This window comes from Amphibalanus amphitrite, unplaced genomic scaffold, assembly GCF_019059575.1.
Source record: "Amphibalanus amphitrite isolate SeventyFive unplaced genomic scaffold, NRLGWU_Aamphi_draft 000165F_arrow, whole genome shotgun sequence".
Lineage (NCBI taxonomy): Eukaryota > Metazoa > Arthropoda > Thecostraca > Balanomorpha > Balanidae > Amphibalanus > Amphibalanus amphitrite.
In genome coordinates, this window is record NW_024881660.1 from 141813 (window position 1) to 158847 (window position 17035).

At 54.3% G+C, this 17035-nt stretch overlaps 2 protein-coding genes across 2 annotated transcripts in view; one reads left to right on the forward strand and one right to left on the reverse strand.

Moving 5' to 3' along the window:
• Positions 1 to 1608: 1608 nt before the first annotated feature.
• On the reverse strand, positions 1609 to 15096 carry LOC122383504 (mucin-6-like). Its single transcript, XM_043370011.1, has 8 exons — positions 14819 to 15096; positions 9969 to 10106; positions 9310 to 9432; positions 7838 to 8743; positions 5049 to 5188; positions 4074 to 4166; positions 3589 to 3776; positions 1609 to 2771 (listed from the first exon to the last, which is right to left on the reverse strand). The coding sequence occupies exons 1-8, from the start codon at positions 15012 to 15014 to the stop codon at positions 2663 to 2665; spliced, it is 1893 nt and encodes a 630-aa protein (XP_043225946.1). The 5' UTR covers positions 15015 to 15096; the 3' UTR covers positions 1609 to 2662.
• A 1658-nt stretch (positions 15097 to 16754) lies between these two features.
• LOC122383493 (ankyrin repeat domain-containing protein 17-like) overlaps positions 16755 to 17035 on the forward strand; it is a 55094-nt gene continuing 54813 nt past the window's right edge. The window contains exon 1 of the mRNA XM_043369995.1: positions 16755 to 16934. The gene's annotated coding sequence lies outside the window, so the exon portion shown is untranslated. The remainder of the gene's footprint in view (positions 16935 to 17035) is intronic.

Sequence of the window (17035 nt, forward strand, 5' to 3'; positions counted from 1 at the left end):
CGTGGAGGAAGATTTGAGTTTCCTGAGGATATTTTGAATACAGAAGCTCTTTATGAAACATGAAACATGTATTTTATCTTATTTTAACGGTCAAAATAGCGCCGATGTCGGTCCGACGTCGCCCCGACGTCGCCCCGACGTCGGCCCGACGTCGGCCCGACGTCGGCTGGACCTCAGCAATTTATCTCGGTCCGACGTCGGCCCGACGTCGGCTGGACCTCGGCTGGACTTCGGAACATGCGGGCATATCCGACATCCAGCCGACGTCGTGCCGAGGTTGGACCGACGTCGGGCCGACGTCGGCATGCTGATGCCGAGTTGCCGACGTCACCCCGACGTCGGCCGACGTCGGGCCGACGTCGGCATGTTTACTGGGCAGTTACAGGCGTAGTTGGCGAAGCTCGCCGGTCGACTGCCATGATTCGGTTCCGGGCCGCCGGCAGTTCGGTGCTGCAGACGGCTGTCTCGTAATGTCATCTCCGTGCCAGTCCGGTCCCGCCAGAGACCTTCCCCTCCCCCGCTCTCCCTCACCCAGTCCCACTGAGCTGAGCTGCAGGCCAGAGGGACCGTTATCCTGTCAAATCACCGAACCCCCGCTCTAAGTGGCCGTTAATTTCCCTCTCTGCCCCTTCCCGAACTCCACTGAGCCCGGGCCACAGGGCCCGCAAACTAACCCTCTGCGCGGCGCGGCGGCTGCCCCCTCCCCTGTGTCCCTCTCCCTCTGACCTGCGCGGCGACTGCCCTCCCCTCCCCCTCCGACCGGCGCGGCGCCGCTGTCCCCCTGGCACCCTGCCTGGTTTGCGGAAGGACTTCACGTATGCGCCGTCGCCTGTCTTCCCCCCCCCCCCCTCCCCGTATGGTCGTACCCCCTGGACCTGGCGCAGCGGAAGAAAACAGCGCCGGAGCGGCTGTGATCGGCCCCACCGCGGCGCGGCGGCAAAGGCCGGTTACTGTTCTGTTCGTGAACTGGGGTCGCTGGCAGAGAGACGCTGTCGGGCCGAGCGCGGTAAGAGATGATATTCCCTGTAGTTGTGACGGCTGCAGAGTCGATTGACCAGGGCTGCAGAGTCAAAAACTGACTCCGACTCCGACTCCGGCGATCGGTACATCCCTGATTGGCCGCTCCCCGCCCGGCACGAGGCCTGGTCCGTCCGCCTGCACAGCTCCCGGCGCACGGTGCGGGCGCACGGCGGTCACGCCCGCAGACCTGGCAGAGCTACGGAGTCGATGGATTTTCGGTGACTCAGACATCGACTACGGCTTCGGTTTCCATAATCGACTCAGACTCCGATCTCCGTCAGAACTATCGACTCCGACCGACTCCGACTCCGCCGCCCTGGTTGTAACCAACGAATACTCGTGACACAAACATTTATTTTATTTATCGCAGCTGTTGAGTACCTAGTTGCATTTTAAGGTAAATCGCAAATGTGATTTGTAGGTACTATAAACGGAATTGCATGAGTTGACATGCTCGTGGGTGTTATTTCATCCTTAATTTTGCTGTTGTACCTACACTCTTTTAATTAGGTAGGTATTGCTGATCAGGTGTCCCAATGAGCGCTGCGATTAGCATTTCATTCCGACATACACCTAACACGATAATGTGAGTCAGTAGGATAGTGTATTGAGCTCGGAATATTACCTAAACATTAAACATCAATGGCATGGACTGCTCCACATCACGCCACTGCCACTTCGAAGAGCCACTTATACCTACACAAAACACAGTGCAGTGTGTGTTTTACACACATAATGTAGGCATCCTTACGGTTACACTAAAAGGCTACGACAAATATAAATAAAATGTGTTAAGCCTTCAGCCAGTAGAGCGTTGCGCCTGAATCAGTCAATCCCGAAATGACTAACAAATAAAAGGACCATTAACCCATCAAGCTCCCGTGGCCTATACATAATGTTTACATCTTGCACACAAAGCAGTTGCTACTTGTACATACAGTAGCAGCTTGTACTTGCTTGTACATACTTGTACATAGGTTGTACTAGCTTGTACATAGGTGCTGTAGGTTAGCAGCACCGAGGCCGAGCACGCACAAAGTGCATTACTGATAACGTGCTTTAATAGTGGAGAAAACATTGATAATTGAGCAAATTTGCAGTACGTACCTACCCTTGCTGTGTTACTCTACGATATGGTTCATAACTTGGGCGTTCCTTGGACCAGTCATCAAAGTTTTATCCAGTTGGTGGCTAATTACAGTATCGGACTACTGTCTAGAAGTTCAGCTTTCAGACGGTTCTTTAAGCCCCGCGGCCCGCGCCCACCCAATGGCGAGGTGTACCACACCACACACAATCTAAAGCCGAACGAAGCACTGTCGAAAAATGGGATGCACGCCACACATTGTTAAAACCTCACACACAAGTGAAGCAGCCAGCCGGGTTCGGAGAGGGACCATTCGCATTTCGCGCCCAGCCCCGATCGCCGCCAGAATTAAAACGCACGACCGATTGACGGCTCAAATACCGGGTGATGTGACAGTGGCGCAGTGTGATGTGACAGTGGCACAGTGTGATGTGACAGTGGCGCAGTGTGATGTGACAGTCGGCTGTCAGTCTGCGCTGACTGCCCGTTCCGCCGGTATTCTGTGTTAGCCCGAGCTACGTGTTAGTCTACGAGTATACCAGGGTCCACAGGGGTTTATACGATCAGGCAGCAGGTGATGGAAGTCCAGTGTTTCTGCAGCGTGTCGATGGAGACGGCTGTGATTCCAAGCGGCTGCGGCAGCTGGGGGCACTGGAACGGCCAGCTGGAACATAAATATAACTGTCAGCAGCTGGAACGGACAGCTGGGGGCACTGGAACGGCCAGCTGGAACATAAATATAACTGTCAGCAGCTGGAACGGACAGCTGGGACATAAATATAGCTGTCAGCAGCTGGAACGGCCAGCTGGAACATGAAAATAACTGTCAGCAGCTGGAACGGACAGCTGGGGGCACTGGAGCGGCCAGCTGGAACATAGATATAACTGTCAGCAGCCTACAGCTGTCAGCAGCTGGAACAGACAGCTGGGGGCTCTGGAAAGGTCAGCTGGAACATAACAACCGAGCTGTCAGTTTCAGCTGAAACGGACAGCTGGAGTTATGACATGACTGCCAGTAGATGGAACGGACACCTGGCTGGAACGGATGTCTAGATTTGAAACATAATTGTGAGCAGCTGGAACGGACAGCTGGAATAATAACAGAGCTGCCAGCTTCAGCTGGGGGCACTGGGACGGCCAGCTGCAATGCACATAACTGTCAGCTGCTGGACAGCTGCTGGACAGCTGGAATAGTAGCACACCTGCTAGTGGTGGAAGCGGACACAGCCGCAGAGCAGCGGTCCCAGTGCCCGGGGCTGGGAGAGCAATGAGCAGCCAGTGATTGCAGTCCTACGCGTACCGCGATAGAAACAAGCTTATAGCTGAGGAACTCCTTGTCTAGCCAAGTCACCAACAGAAAGTCCCAGGGATTCTCTCCGTTCGTGTCTCAGAAATGATCACCACAGCACGGCGGTGTTGACCTACCTGGCGGTGTCGCTGACGGGGCTCTGGTACTTTTCTGGCTCGATGTACTGACCCACCTGGCCGTGTCGCTGACAGGGCTCTGGTACTTCTCCGGCTCGGTGATGGTCACCGTCTCACAGCCCACCGGGCCGATGGTGTGGGGCTCCTCGACCGGGGCGCACAGGATCCCCGGCCGGGGCAGGTACTGGCCGATAGAGGTGGACACGGCCACCAGCAGCTGACCAGGGCCGCAATGGTACTCGGGCTGTGGGGATAGGGACGGGTACTGGTATTCTTTCTGCGGGGACAGGTATTATACTCTGTCTGTAGGGGTACCGCGACAGGTACTGGTATCACGACAGGTACTGAAAGCCTGTCTGCAGATTGTAGGTACAGCGTGATAGTACGGCTGGCGGCTCAACAGAAAAAAAAAACTCACTGACATACAGACATGCATATTCAGGGGCAGCAATCGTAAAATCGAGAGACGGGAGACCTGGGAGCAGGGTTAGACCGGCGCCCCTTAGCAGAGAGTGTAAAATAGTAGACCCACCGAGCTCACCTTTCCTTGTTCAAATGGGATGAGAGGCGTCCCCGCCCCGATGACCAGGTCTGGGTGGCCGACAAACTGCGCGCAGTTCGCCTGGTCCAGGGTCTGTAACAACGCCGCTGTCAGTGAGGTCCGTGAAGTAACAACACTGCTGTCAGTGAGGTCCGTGAAGTAACAACACCGCTGTCAGTGAGGTCCGTGTAGTAACAACACCGCTGTCACTGAGGTCCGTGTAGTAACAACACCGCTGTCACTGAGGTCCGTGTAGTAACGATGATGTCGCGAGTCAAGTAACTGTCGAACTGCGCATTGCTCCGTACTCGTAGGCATAACTAACAGAACAACAATCTTCACACAGTCTTGGCATCCGTACAAATTATATGTTGTTTGTGACGGCAGTGCTGCGAAGCAGCCCTCATTATTAATGCCTTTTTATCAGGGGCGCGGGAACTACTTTCCGACTGGGGGGCACACCATAATAAAGATTAACCTAGGGTACCCCCAAATCTAGTTTTCTCACCGGTTTTAGGCCACTTATTTTTCACCCCTCGGCTTTTTCAACAAAAAAAAAAAAGAAAACATTTGCAAAAAAAAGTGTGGTATTCCGTCTCAAAGCTGTGGGGGCACCGCCCCCACGGCCCCAGAGTTGGGGGGGCAAGCTGCCCCCACTGCCCCCCCGGCTCCCGCGCCTATGCTTTTTATATATTAAATATTGTTATTATATTTTAAAAAATAGCAGCTAAAAATAGCAAAAATAGCAGTTATACGGAACTTTTTTGCCGTATTTTTTTTTTCGTAGAAGTACGCCACGAGCAAAGCCCTGCATTGCACTTTAAGAATGATATATTGGCAAGTGTTGGTCATGTCTCCTTCCCTCTCCGTTCCTATCGTGATCGCTCCTCCCTTTCCCTGGCCCCGACTCGTTCCGTTCCTGCCCACCCCTGCTCCCCGGGGTGTAGGTATGTCTCCTCCCCCTCCCCCTCTGACCTGCCAGGGCGTTTGAGCCGCCGTGGCTGGGTCGTCCTTCATTCCGACCAGCGCCATCGGCCTGGACTCGTCACCGGAGCAGTTCAGCAGGGCGGCACCGAATACCGAGACGTTCCGCTGCACGTAGACGACCTCCGCGGCTGGCGGAGACAGGTGGGACAGCAGTGACTCGGGGCTGCCGCGGTGGGTGGTGGGACAGTGACTCGGGGCTGCAGCGGGGACAGGTGGGACAGCAGTGACTCGGGGCTGCGGCGGTGGGTGGTGGGACAGCAGTGACTCGGGGCTGCGGCGGTGGGTGGTGGGACAGCAGTAACTCGGGGCTGCGGCGGTGGGTGGTGGGACAGCAGTAACTCGGGGCTGCGGCGGTGGGTGGTGGGACAGCAGTAACTCGGGGCTGCGGCGGTGGGTGGTGGGAGCAGTAACTCGGGGCTGCGGCGGTGGGTGGTGGGACAGCAGTGACTCGGGGCTGCGGCGGTGGGACAGGTGGGACAGCAGTGACTCGGGGCTGCGGCGGTGGGTGGTGGGACAGCACTAGCAGTGACTCGGGGCTGCGGCGGTGGGACAGGTGGGACAGCAGTGACTCGGGGCTGCGGCGGTGGGTGGTGGGACAGCAGTAACTCGGGGCTGCGGCGGTGGGTGGTGGGAGCAGTAACTCGGGGCTGCGGCGGTGGGTGGTGGGACAGCAGTAACTCGGGGCTGCCGCGGTGGGTGGTGGGACAGCAGTGACTCGGGGCTGCGGCGGTGGGTGGTGGGACAGCACTAGCAGTGACTCGGGGCTGCGGCGGTGGGACAGGTGGGACAGCAGTGACTCGGGGCTGCGGCGGTGGGTGGTGGGACAGCAGTAACTCGGGGCTGCGGCGGTGGGTGGTGGGACAGCAGTAACTCGGGGCTGCGGCGGTGGGTGGTGGGACAGCAGTGACTCGGGGCTGCGGCGGTGGGTGGTGGGACAGCAGTGACTCGGGGCTGCGGCGGTGGGACAGGTGGGACAGCAGTGACTCGGGGCTGCGGCGGTGGGTGGTGGGACAGCACTAGCAGTGACTCGGGGCTGCGGCGGTGGGACAGGTGGGACAGCAGTGACTCGGGGCTGCGGCGGTGGGTGGTGGGACAGCAGTAACTCGGGGCTGCGGCGGTGGGTGGTGGGAGCAGTAACTCGGGGCTGCGGCGGTGGGTGGTGGGACAGCAGTAACTCGGGGCTGCGGCGGTGGGTGGTGGGACAGCAGTAACTCGGGGCTGCGGCGGTGGGTGGTGGGAGCAGTAACTCGGGGCTGCGGCGGTGGGTGGTGGGACAGCAGTAACTCGGGGCTGCGGCGGTGGGTGGTGGGACAGCAGTAACTCGGGGCTGCGGCGGTGGGTGGTGGGACAGCAGTAACTCGGGGCTGCGGCGGTGGGTGGTGGGACAGCAGTAACTCGGGGCTGCGGCGGTGGGTGGTGGGACAGCAGTAACTCGGGGCTGCGGCGGTGGGTGGTGGGACAGCAGTAACTCGGGGCTGCGGCGGTGGGTGGTGGGAGCAGTAACTCGGGGCTGCGGCGGTGGGTGGTGGGACAGCAGTGACTCGGGGCTGCCGCGGTGGGTGGTGGGACAGCAGTGACTCGGGGCTGCGGCGGTGGGTGGTGGGACAGCAGTGACTCGGGGCTGCCGCGGTGGGTGGTGGGACAGTGACTCGGGGCTGCAGCGGGGACAGGTGGGACAGCAGTGACTCGGGGCTGCGGCGGTGGGTGGTGGGACAGCAGTGACTCGGGGCTGCGGCGGTGGGACAGATGGGACAGCAGTGACTCGGGGCTGCGGCGGTGGGTGGTGGAACAGCAATGACTCGGGGCTGCGGCGGTGGGTGGTGGAACAGCAGTGACTCGGGGCTGCAGTAGTGGGTGGTCGGACAGCAGTGACTCGGGGCTGCGGCGGTGGGTGGTGGGAGCAGTGACTCGGGGCTGCGGCGGTGGGTGGTCGGACAGCAGTGACTCGGGGCTGCGGCGGTGGGTGGTGGGACAGCAGTGACTCGGGACTGCGGCGGTGGGTGGTGGGACAGCAGTGACTCGGGGCTGCGGCGGTGGGTGGTGGGACAGCAGTTAGTCGGGGCTGCGGCGGTGGGTGGTGGGACAGTAGTGACTCGGGGCTGCGGCGGTGGGTGGTGGGACAGCAGTGACTCGGGGCTGCGGCGGTGGGTGGTGGGACACTGGGGCTGTGAGCTGCAGTGGCGGATGGCCGCCAGTAAACTGGGCTGCAGTGGTGGCTCTATACAGTTGGAACTTTGACCGTTTAGAAAGTCTGCAACGACGCACGATGCCGTCAATTGAAGGATCTTGGGAAATGCTGATTGAGTTTAGGCTGGGTGGATCGACCGAAACCACTAACACCAGGTCAACGTTGCTTACCTGTCACTGGTTTGTGCTTGTCATTACCTATCATGCCTTTTTATGATCACCACCTGTTTGTGGTGTGGTGTTAATGACAGTCGACAGATAGTTTATAGCTCGTGGCCAAAACAGCAGTCATTGTGGTCTGGTCAGTACTCAAGTTGTGGCAGTTGTCAGCTTGTGTTATGTTTAACCGCGTGTTTTTGCGTGTGTTATGTTGTGTTAGTTGTTTCGTGTTTGTGTTGTTTGTGGCAATTGTGACAGCCTCGTTTGCGGTGTTTGTGACAGCTCTTTCTATGGTGTTTGTAAGTTGTAACAGCTGTTTCTGTTGCATTTGCGACAGTTGTTTGTGCGTTGTTTGTGACAGATGATAGTGTCAGACAGATGATAGTGATGATAGTGATAGTGCTGTGACAGATGATAGTCGTCAGACCTACCTGCCGGCCGGTCCGTGGTGGAAGTGACGGCTGTTTGTGAACCGGTCGCCGTATGTCTCGATTCGGAAGTCACCGGTTGGATGTCGCCCGTCATCATCACGCCCTCTGTCGCCGACTGTGTGCTGTCAGAGGTCCCCTCTGTCGCCGACTGTGTGCTGTCAGAGGTCCCCTCTGTCGCCGACTGTGTGCTGTCAGAGGTCCCCTCTGTCGCCGACTGTGTGCTGTCAGAGGTCCCCTCTGTCGCCGACTGTGTGCTGTCAGAGGTCCCCGCGGCGATACCCTGGGCGGGGGCAGTCTCCTCAGCCGCCATTGGAGCTACCAGCGTTGTCTTCTGATCGGTGGACATGCCTGCTGTAGCCAGTTGGTCGGTGAATGGTTCACCCATTAGCGGTTCTGAGGTGGATGTTGGTTCAGCAGTCGTCAGCTGATTGGTCGATATGTCGTCTGTGTTTTGACCGCTGACGGGATCCCCCATCATCCCGCCATTGGAATAGAGCGTCTCTGTGAACAGAGCCTGTTCGGTGGTCGTACCGTCCCCGGTACCTCCGCTGGTGGAGGTATCCACTGCTGGCAGCTGATTGGTGGATGGGGCGGCTGTCGTCTCCTGGCTGGCCGATGACCCAACTGCCGTTTCCTGATTGGGGGATTCTGCTCCAGCTGCCAGCTGATTGGTGGATGGGTCGGATGCGGTCTGCTGAGCGGTGAATGTTGTCGGCGTTGCAGATGTTGCAGTCGTCGTGGTCTGTTGAGTTGAGCTTCTCGCAGTTGCAGCTGTTGCCTGCCGAGTTGTGGACGCTGCAGTTGCTATCTCCTGAGTTGTGGTGACGTCTGCCGCCTGTTCATTGGGGGAACTCCATGGTGCAATGGTAAAGTCGCCTCCATTTTCTGTTCCAAATGGATCGTATCCTGGAATAAAGTGACAATGGTCAACGCACGAGGTATTTTGAATTGATGATATAAGCTATCAGCATGTTAACATACAGCATTCGAGTCACCACGACAGAAGTGAATGGTAACTATGTCTTTGGGCTTCAAGACAGTGTACATTACTTAGAATGATGCTACAGGATGTGGACTGTGGAGCCAGGTCATTGCTTCTGTCCATACGCTGTAGCTGGGGGATTGCTGTCTCCTTACCGCATGCCGCCCGGCTGTTCTGTCCTACTGGTACTGTGCGGCGCCGGCGGTTTATTTACCGCACGCTGCTCTGTTCTGCTGGTACTGCCCGGCGATTTATTTGCTCATGTTGTTTTGTTCTGCTGGTACTCGTACTTACATACCTACTGTACTGCAGTGTTAACGCTATACCTCACGGCTTAGGACGGCAAATGTCTCGGTCTCCTTACTGCATGATGTTCGCTTTTGCTGATGCCTTCCGGAGCCGCACGCTGTCCGGTTTTACTGGTGCTGCGCGACGGAGTTCGTCTTACCGCGCGTTGTCCGGTTGCACTGTACAGCGGAGTTGCTCTTACCGCACGTTGTCCTGTTATGCCGGTGCTGTCCGAAGGGACAGTGGCACGTGTTGTACAGGCAGACGGCCTCCGACGCCATCACTCGACACTCCCAGTCATCCAGACACCAGTCGCCCAGGTAGGCTGAAATCGCAGTAGATAAAATAAAAATCCATCCTAAATCAGCCAATGGATGCATTCAGCTGTGTTGTTGTGGAAAATAGCAGCATTCTAGCCCCCCCCCCCCCATTTCATGTAGATTGTCGGAAATATGCGTGTAGCTAAGCGTCAGCCGTCAAGCGAAGGCTTCTCACTGCCGAATTATAGGCAAGAAGAATATATGGTCGTATCGAACGTAGTCACGAGCTGACTACACAATAAAAATATCGATTTTCTTATCCGAAGGTAAAGTCAGGCTCAAATGCAATACGAACATCCGAGAAGAGTGTGTAGTGTAACACTCGAACAATGTTACTGACGGAATGCGTAGCTCAGTCATCAAAACGGTTACGTTAGCCAGCCCGGGTCATTTGAAGATTGAGTCAAGCACCTATTTTTTGTTGTTGTTGTGTCACGCACCTATATCAGAGGGCCGGGGGACCCGGTACTCACTATCTCACCCAGTCCAGTCCGGTAGCGCACGGGTCCCGGTCGGAGGGAGCCCCGCTCCCGGTACTCACCCAATCCAGTTCGGAAGCGCACGGGGCCCGGTCGTAGGGAGCCCACGTTACCGCGAACGCTGTAAAGGATGCAGTGGCCGTCCACCCAGCTGAAGCTGAGGCAGTCTACTCTTCGGAAGCAGCGCGCCAGACACTCACCTGGTGGACCGGGGGAGGGATGACACAGGGGGTGACACCGTGACACAGAGGGGGTGACACCGTGACACAGAGGGGTGACCCCCGAAACACCGAGGGAACTGACAACTGACAGAGAATCCGGTGGCGGCAGGGCACAACCTCGGACACTATCCATTGAAATCGGAGAGGAAACCAATATCAGCGACTCTACAAATGAATGCGGCGGATTGTATTTTCCAACAGTAATATTCAAAGACATGTTAGACATGCTACAGTTTGTAAGTGTAAATATTACTTATGTTGTTTACACTAATTCCTGCAGGATGCATTTTCTGCATGCTTGCATGATGATCAAATGCGCAGCATAACATATTAGGAAAATGTATTCAATTTCAGACATATTGCATAGGACAATAGCTATTTGATACCGAAGCCCATCGCATATGTAGTTTGTTCGATGTTTGTCCGCACACAGTTTTTGCACCTATTCACCCAGCGTCGCCGGCGGACATGGGACGACAAGCGTCCCTCGTGTCTCGCCATTCACTGGCGCGGGCGGATGGTAACTCGTAGTGATGTCAATTTCAGAAAACATATGTCCAATGTCCGTCCAATGTCCAATACTTACGTCGACTGTCCGTCCAAAAATTTCCAAGCCAGCCATTTGTCCAAAGATGTCCGACATCTACACAATAGTTTACACTCAACACAGTTATTTAATTTGGTTTTAATGTATCGTTACCAGCTCAAAAGTGGTAATCATATCGAAAGCTGAGCTTTCTAATAGCCAATCAATGTTAAACACGATTACTTTATAAACATGTTGAGGTGTAGCAAGCGATTGTCCAAAGTTGTCCAAGGCCTGCTGTCATTGTCCAACCGAATTCCGCATTGGACATTGGACAAAATCGGAATTCCGAAGATTCAAGTTCCGATTGACACCACTAGTAACTCGTATATCTGCCGCTCGCTGTCCACTTTGGGACGGGCGTCAACTCGTATATCTGCCGGTCACTGTCCGCTATTGGACGGGCGTCAACTCGTACCTATATCTGCCGGTCACTGTCCCATTCATTGAGACAACCTGACAAACGTCAGGGTGCCACAGGTCACAGCGTCCGCTGGCCAGTCCGTATCTGCACTCTACAGCGTGCTTGCTGCAGTGATTATATTAACGTTTACGTTTATGTATAGTCGACTACAGAATGATGTTCCACTTTTCACAGGCAATTATTTGCCTGGAGTGGTAGGCTGTGCCGCATCACACGGGCTGAGCTCACAAATTATAGCTTTGTCCCAATGCTCACAATCGACACGCTGAATTGCGTGATAAACGGCACAATTTAGCGCTCAGGTCAACTGAAAGCTTCTGAGGAGAAGAACATCATTCTGTAGTCGACTATACATTTGATGGGCTCACCATCAAGGATGACGACATGGTCCACTGACAGCAACGGTCGATAATTAAAATACTGAGTAGTGCATGATTCCTATCTCACAGTGTGCCGTTTTGTCACACAAATAATTGTTATATAAGCATAAGCGCTAAAACGTATAATGTCAAAATACAAATTGCCCGTTGACAAACAATAAGTAGCCTCTGGGCTCCGAACCCAGAACGTCCTATAAGTCACGTTTCCCATCGCCCAGTTGGGAGCTCTTTGTGATTGATAACGTGACGCTGAGTATGTCTGCGATAGTATGCCCAGATTGATAACGTGACTTTGATTAAGTCTACCATTGTATGTGATTGATGGCGTGACGCAGAGTGAGCCTCCTGTTCAAAAACACAAGCGAGTTGATTTCATAGTGATGACAGTGTTGTGGAAGGTAGTGGAGCGTCTTCGGTAAACATGAGGTCCGTGTGGCCGTGAACAAGGCACGTAGCGCCGTTAATTGGCGATGGCACGGTGGCATTGATAACGGGTGGTCAGTATGAAATTAGACAAAGTTTGAACAGCTAGTGTGCTAAAAGTTTTCAGGCGAAAACAGCGAAAATCGCGTTACCGTGTCTTTATTTTGTTGTGATTACGCTCGGCCTAGTGGATCTGCGACACAGGACCTCTGTCAGTCGCCAGGCGCACGCGCAATAGCAGCCCCGATATCTTTCGCGTCACCTCCGGGTCAATGTGACGGATGACCTGCTGGATTCTCTGCTTCAGCTGTGCGTGTCAGTTGACCTGCCACCTTCCCCTATAAACGTTCTGTTTGATGAGCCCCCACAGATCCTCAGTGGGCCCATTCTGAGGAGTACATACATGGCGGGTTCATCAGTCACGTGCTACTACAGGCACCCAAGCCTCCTCAAGAAGTAAATTAGAAGTTTCGTGGCCTAGTCCGCGTGTTATGGTGGTTGCAAGGTCGGACCAAAGAGGAACTTCGTGCTCTGGCCACCTAGTTTGCATCGAGGTGTATTTACGCACTAAGAAAATACACGCTTTAGAAATGGGTGGTATCATAAGGATCAGAAAGCGTATTATACGCCAGTGGAATGCTTTCGCTTATTTTGGACTTTACCACATCCACTGCTTAACTAGTTAAAAGGACTCTCCTACCTTTAAACAAGTTAATAAATTGGCATTTAAGTGACGTACCATGGCTCAGAAAAATCAAAAATGAATATCTATCATATTTAATCGAAAAGTATTCACTCGTTCTCGAGATACTTTGTTATTTGTCATCCTTTAAGTGCGGCAGATGTTGTGCGCAATGCAGCAAATACTAAGCCGTAATCGCCACGCCATATGTGGAAGGCTTTTGGTGTCAATGCATACATACATACATACATACATACATACATACATACATACTACAACGTGTTACCAAACGTTTTAGTAAAAAGTTTACAAATCGTTAGATCTGCGCTGACGTCACGCATTCAGAGGGGGCATTAAAATGTATTAGCCCCTCTGAATCCTGCAACTTTGAAATTAAATATTTTCGATTTAACCCTCGCCGGACTTATTGGTTTTCTACATACGCGCCGGCCGAGGGGGGGGGGGCGGGTACGACCCCACCCCCCACCCCCGCCCCGCCGTTTCTCCCCTGGTGGAGCTAGCGCGTCGCGGAAAAAACGAGCGTATGCGCCGTTACGAGACGCATATATTGGTACCCGATTTTATCTTTTAGGTCCTAGGTCAACCGGTGACCTCTGAGGTCAGGGCAAGTGCCCCAAGGTACGGTTCAGTTTTTGGTGAATAACTTCGCAAAAACGGCCACAGAGCCGCGATTATGGCAGCATCGTGTTTGCCTCGCTCAGGCGCGTCGAAAGATATACTTTTTGTGTGGGTGAGGTCAACTTAGGGTGTTGACCTCAGGTCACGGTCAGGTCAGCGCCCCCAGGTCACAAAGTTGGTCGAAAGAGGTCATGGCGCATATCATTCGATTCGACAGGTCTTCCTGAGTCCATTGGTGGCTTTCCCGACTCGCTAGCTCAATTTGATCGGGAGTTATTGACGAAAAACGAATATGAACTTGATCACGTCATAAATGACGTCACGCAAGGTCAACATTGCAAAAGCGACGCAACTAACCTTGCAAGGAGTGCATCAAATTACGATTCTGTGTGCTTGAGATAGTTGGAGATCGTTCGCGGCGTCAGAATAGCAGTTTTCATTTTTCCCCATTGACTTATACCTAATGGTGAGGTCACGAAAATGACCTGACCTCATATGACCTTTAGGAAGAATCCGAGATATGCAAGTTGTGAGACTCGTAATGGATACTAGATCCTGCAAATTTCATTTCCCTGTGAAAGCTCCTCTGGCAGTGAGGGCGTTGCGAAGTTGCGACATCTGAAGACCGTGCAGAGGTTCACTTATGACGTCATAGGTCAGTGACCTGACCTGACCCGAAAATGTGGTTGGTGTCAAAAGATCCGGCTTGAATCAAAGGTCAGGTATGCCAAGTTTCAGCTCTCTATCTCCAGCGTGTTCGGATCTATCGCGAAAAAAACCCTATGGGGGGCGGCACCCGCCCCCCCCCCCTCGGCCGGCGAGGGTTAAGGCATTTCTCGATAATGCAAGTGCCGAAACCGGTGATTGTGAGCCAGGGAGCCCAATTTGGCTGTCTCAACTCAAATCTAATGTTAAGGTGAAATGGTCACTTTTATAGCACCATATGGTTAGCATGGTTACGCCCGCAATAATTTTGAGAAACCGCTTGTGCGTTTAAGTGCAACCAAATGCGTGGAAAACCGCGTATATGGTCGCATTTTACGCCGCTTTATGAAATATGCCGCAGGAATTGCGCGATCGGAATGTGTGTAGAGGGCGGGGCAAACGTAACAAACTCTGCTTAGAGGGAGGCCCTGACTAGTCGCTGACGCTGTGAATCCTTCGATTCAAAAGGTTGGGACTATATTGATAAAAAAAAATCAATGGTCCTTTCTCCTTCCACTCAGAGGCTGGTGGATCCTACGGAGAGCTATCCTGCAACAATTCATTTGTCTCATTCATTTCCTGGTTCGTATTCTGCCCCGGTCTGTGCGTACTCCATGCTCCCCGGTTTGCCCGACCGTTCCTACTTACACTCGTCCCGCGCGGTGACGTTGTCGAGCATTACTCCTGCAGTCCTGCACTACTCCATCCAATACTCCACACTCCCCGGTTTGCCCGTTCCCACTTACACTCGTCCCGGGCCGTGACGCTGTCGAACATTACTCCTGCATTAGCATTACTCCTGCACTACTCCATCCAATACTCCATCCCCCCGGTTTGCCCGGCCCCACTTACACTCGTCCCGCGCGGTGACGTTGTCCAGCAGCTCGTCAGCCGGAACGGCGCCGTGAGCCAGGTGCCAGTGCGCCGAGACCACGGAGAAGCTGGCCGGCGGCGCGTCCCGGTGGGCTGACCCGGGGGTCACCAGAGCAGCCCAGACCAGGGTCACCAGAGAGGCCCCGGCGGCCGGGAGCAGCCGGCCGGGAGACATAGTGTCGCCGCGTCGGTCAGCTCGTCCGTGGGGGGTAGTCGGGAGCTCTGTGACCGGGTGGTGCTGCCGCGCCCGTAAGGTCGACAGTGGGGGGTAGTCGGGAGCTCTGTGACCGAGTGTGGGGAGGCGGGGCGGGGGCGGGCGCATTGGACCGGCAAACACAGCCGCTGCTAGGCAGGAGTTGCTGCGATTGGCGCTGCTCCGACCACACAAACTACAGGTATTTTCTGGATTGCTTTCAGATTGGAATAGGCAGAACTGAATGGGGAAGCCATTCGCTATTTGGCAACGATTCTGCGATCTACAAAAATGACTGGATTCAATTTAAGTCAATTGCGATACAGTCAACCTTCATATTGTATTTATATTGTAGGCAATGATGACCACCTTCCATTTACTATAAAGATCCGCACAATGAGTCTGCTGCTCCTATGCTACTCGGCGTACGGGTCATGCCATTTGTTTCATTGAGCCATTGCACTGATATCAGGCTAATGAACCGCATTGTTCACAAATTGGTCAGCGAATCATTGTCATCAAAGGGTAACATATGTCGCCACAGCCCCTGATGGGCGCCGTTTGAGAAAACGCACCGCCGCGCAGCACAAACCTGCTGACGATGCTCTGTGATATTTGATAATACCTACTTGGTAGCTCTGATTGGGACTTTTCGACGAGGGAAAGACTATAGTTCGTTTTTTTTTCAAAAGGACGCTGGCTCCAAGTATGTTTTTCGAACAAGCACGTGTTTTAGCGAGCAAAACGAGCAAAAACTGAACCTGAGAAAATCGAACGTCGACTATTTTTAACATGTGATTTCTTCCCGATAATTTCCATATAGGGGTTTTGGAACCAGATATGAGAACAGCGGTGACGTCATGCTGTCGAACATGTATTGCAATGTAACTTATGACTATCATGGACGGAACCGCTCACTCGATTATAAGCTCGGCAACAGTGAAAAACTAAGTTTCACCCAAATTCGTTGACACTTGTCCCACTGCACGGACATTTGGGTGCCTGCTGCCACCAGTGACGTCATCATAGTATGTTCATTTTTAAGAAACAATTTTCAGCTACTTACCGTACAAAATTTGAAATCGATTATTTTTTCGGTAAGAAATTCTTGGCCAGACACTGAAGCTGCCAAAACTCACGTGAGAGCTTCGATATTGAACTTTGAGCCAGCGTCCTTTTGAAAAAAAAAAACGAACTATAGCGTTCTTTTCCAAAAAAAAAATGAAATGAGAAACCATAAAACAGGCTATTAGCATTCCTAAGACCACGGATGTAGCCCTGCTGAGTTGGTTTGGCGTCTGGAAAGTCACCGATGGGTCCACGCACCAATCTGATGGACCTTGGTCGGCAGTCGGCACCCAACGACGAAAACACCCCGTTCGCGGCCGACCCTTGCCTTTCCGATAACGATAGCTCCCCCGTCTGTCCTGTAGCCGTGCGCTCTGTCCCCGACCCTGCCTGCCCTGTCCCCGCACCCTCCCCTCCCCAGCCGACCCGGCGCAAACAGGGGCGGCTCCAGGTCAGGTCACAGGAGCGGTTAGTGTAAGTATTCTGACATCAGCCCCCACACGTAATGGTGACCTAGCCTCTCGGTAGCCCCACCCTAACCTCCCCGGCTGACCTCACCCGGCGGCGCGCCTCCCCGCGGCTGTCCCTGGCGCCGCCCCTGCGCCGGGCTGGCAAACAGCGGGTACCCTCTGCCTGTGTGGCCGCGGGCGATACACCGCCGCGCCGGGGCCGCTGCTGGGGCCGCGGTGCCCCGCACTCGGCCCAGTCGCCGGAGACTAGCCCTGAGGGTCGCACGTGCACACGGAGACAGAGACAGAGACAGAGACGGAGAGAGTTAGAGAGCGGAGCAGCCAGGTCGACGACTGGGTCAGCAGCAGCACGGACGGTGCAAAGGTGGGTCACAGGGGGGTCTGGAAGGGGTGGTTCTGCATGAACTGGCAATGTGGTTTGATTGGATTCATCTTCGTAAATGGAACATGAGATTCGGATCAATA

Excerpts from the sequence above, each read along its gene's own strand:
- LOC122383504 (XM_043370011.1), bottom strand. The coding sequence starts at position 15,014 with ATGTCTCCCGGCCGGCTGCTCCCGGCCGCCGGGGCCTCTCTGGTGACC. Across the intron at positions 10,107-14,818 it reads CGTCACCGCGCGGGACGAGT|GTGAGTGTCTGGCGCGCTGC; the intron begins GTAAGTGGGGCC and ends CCGGTCCACCAG. Across the intron at positions 3,777-4,073 it reads TCCCATTTGAACAAGGAAAG|CCCGAGTACCATTGCGGCCC; the intron begins GTGAGCTCGGTG and ends CTATCCCCACAG.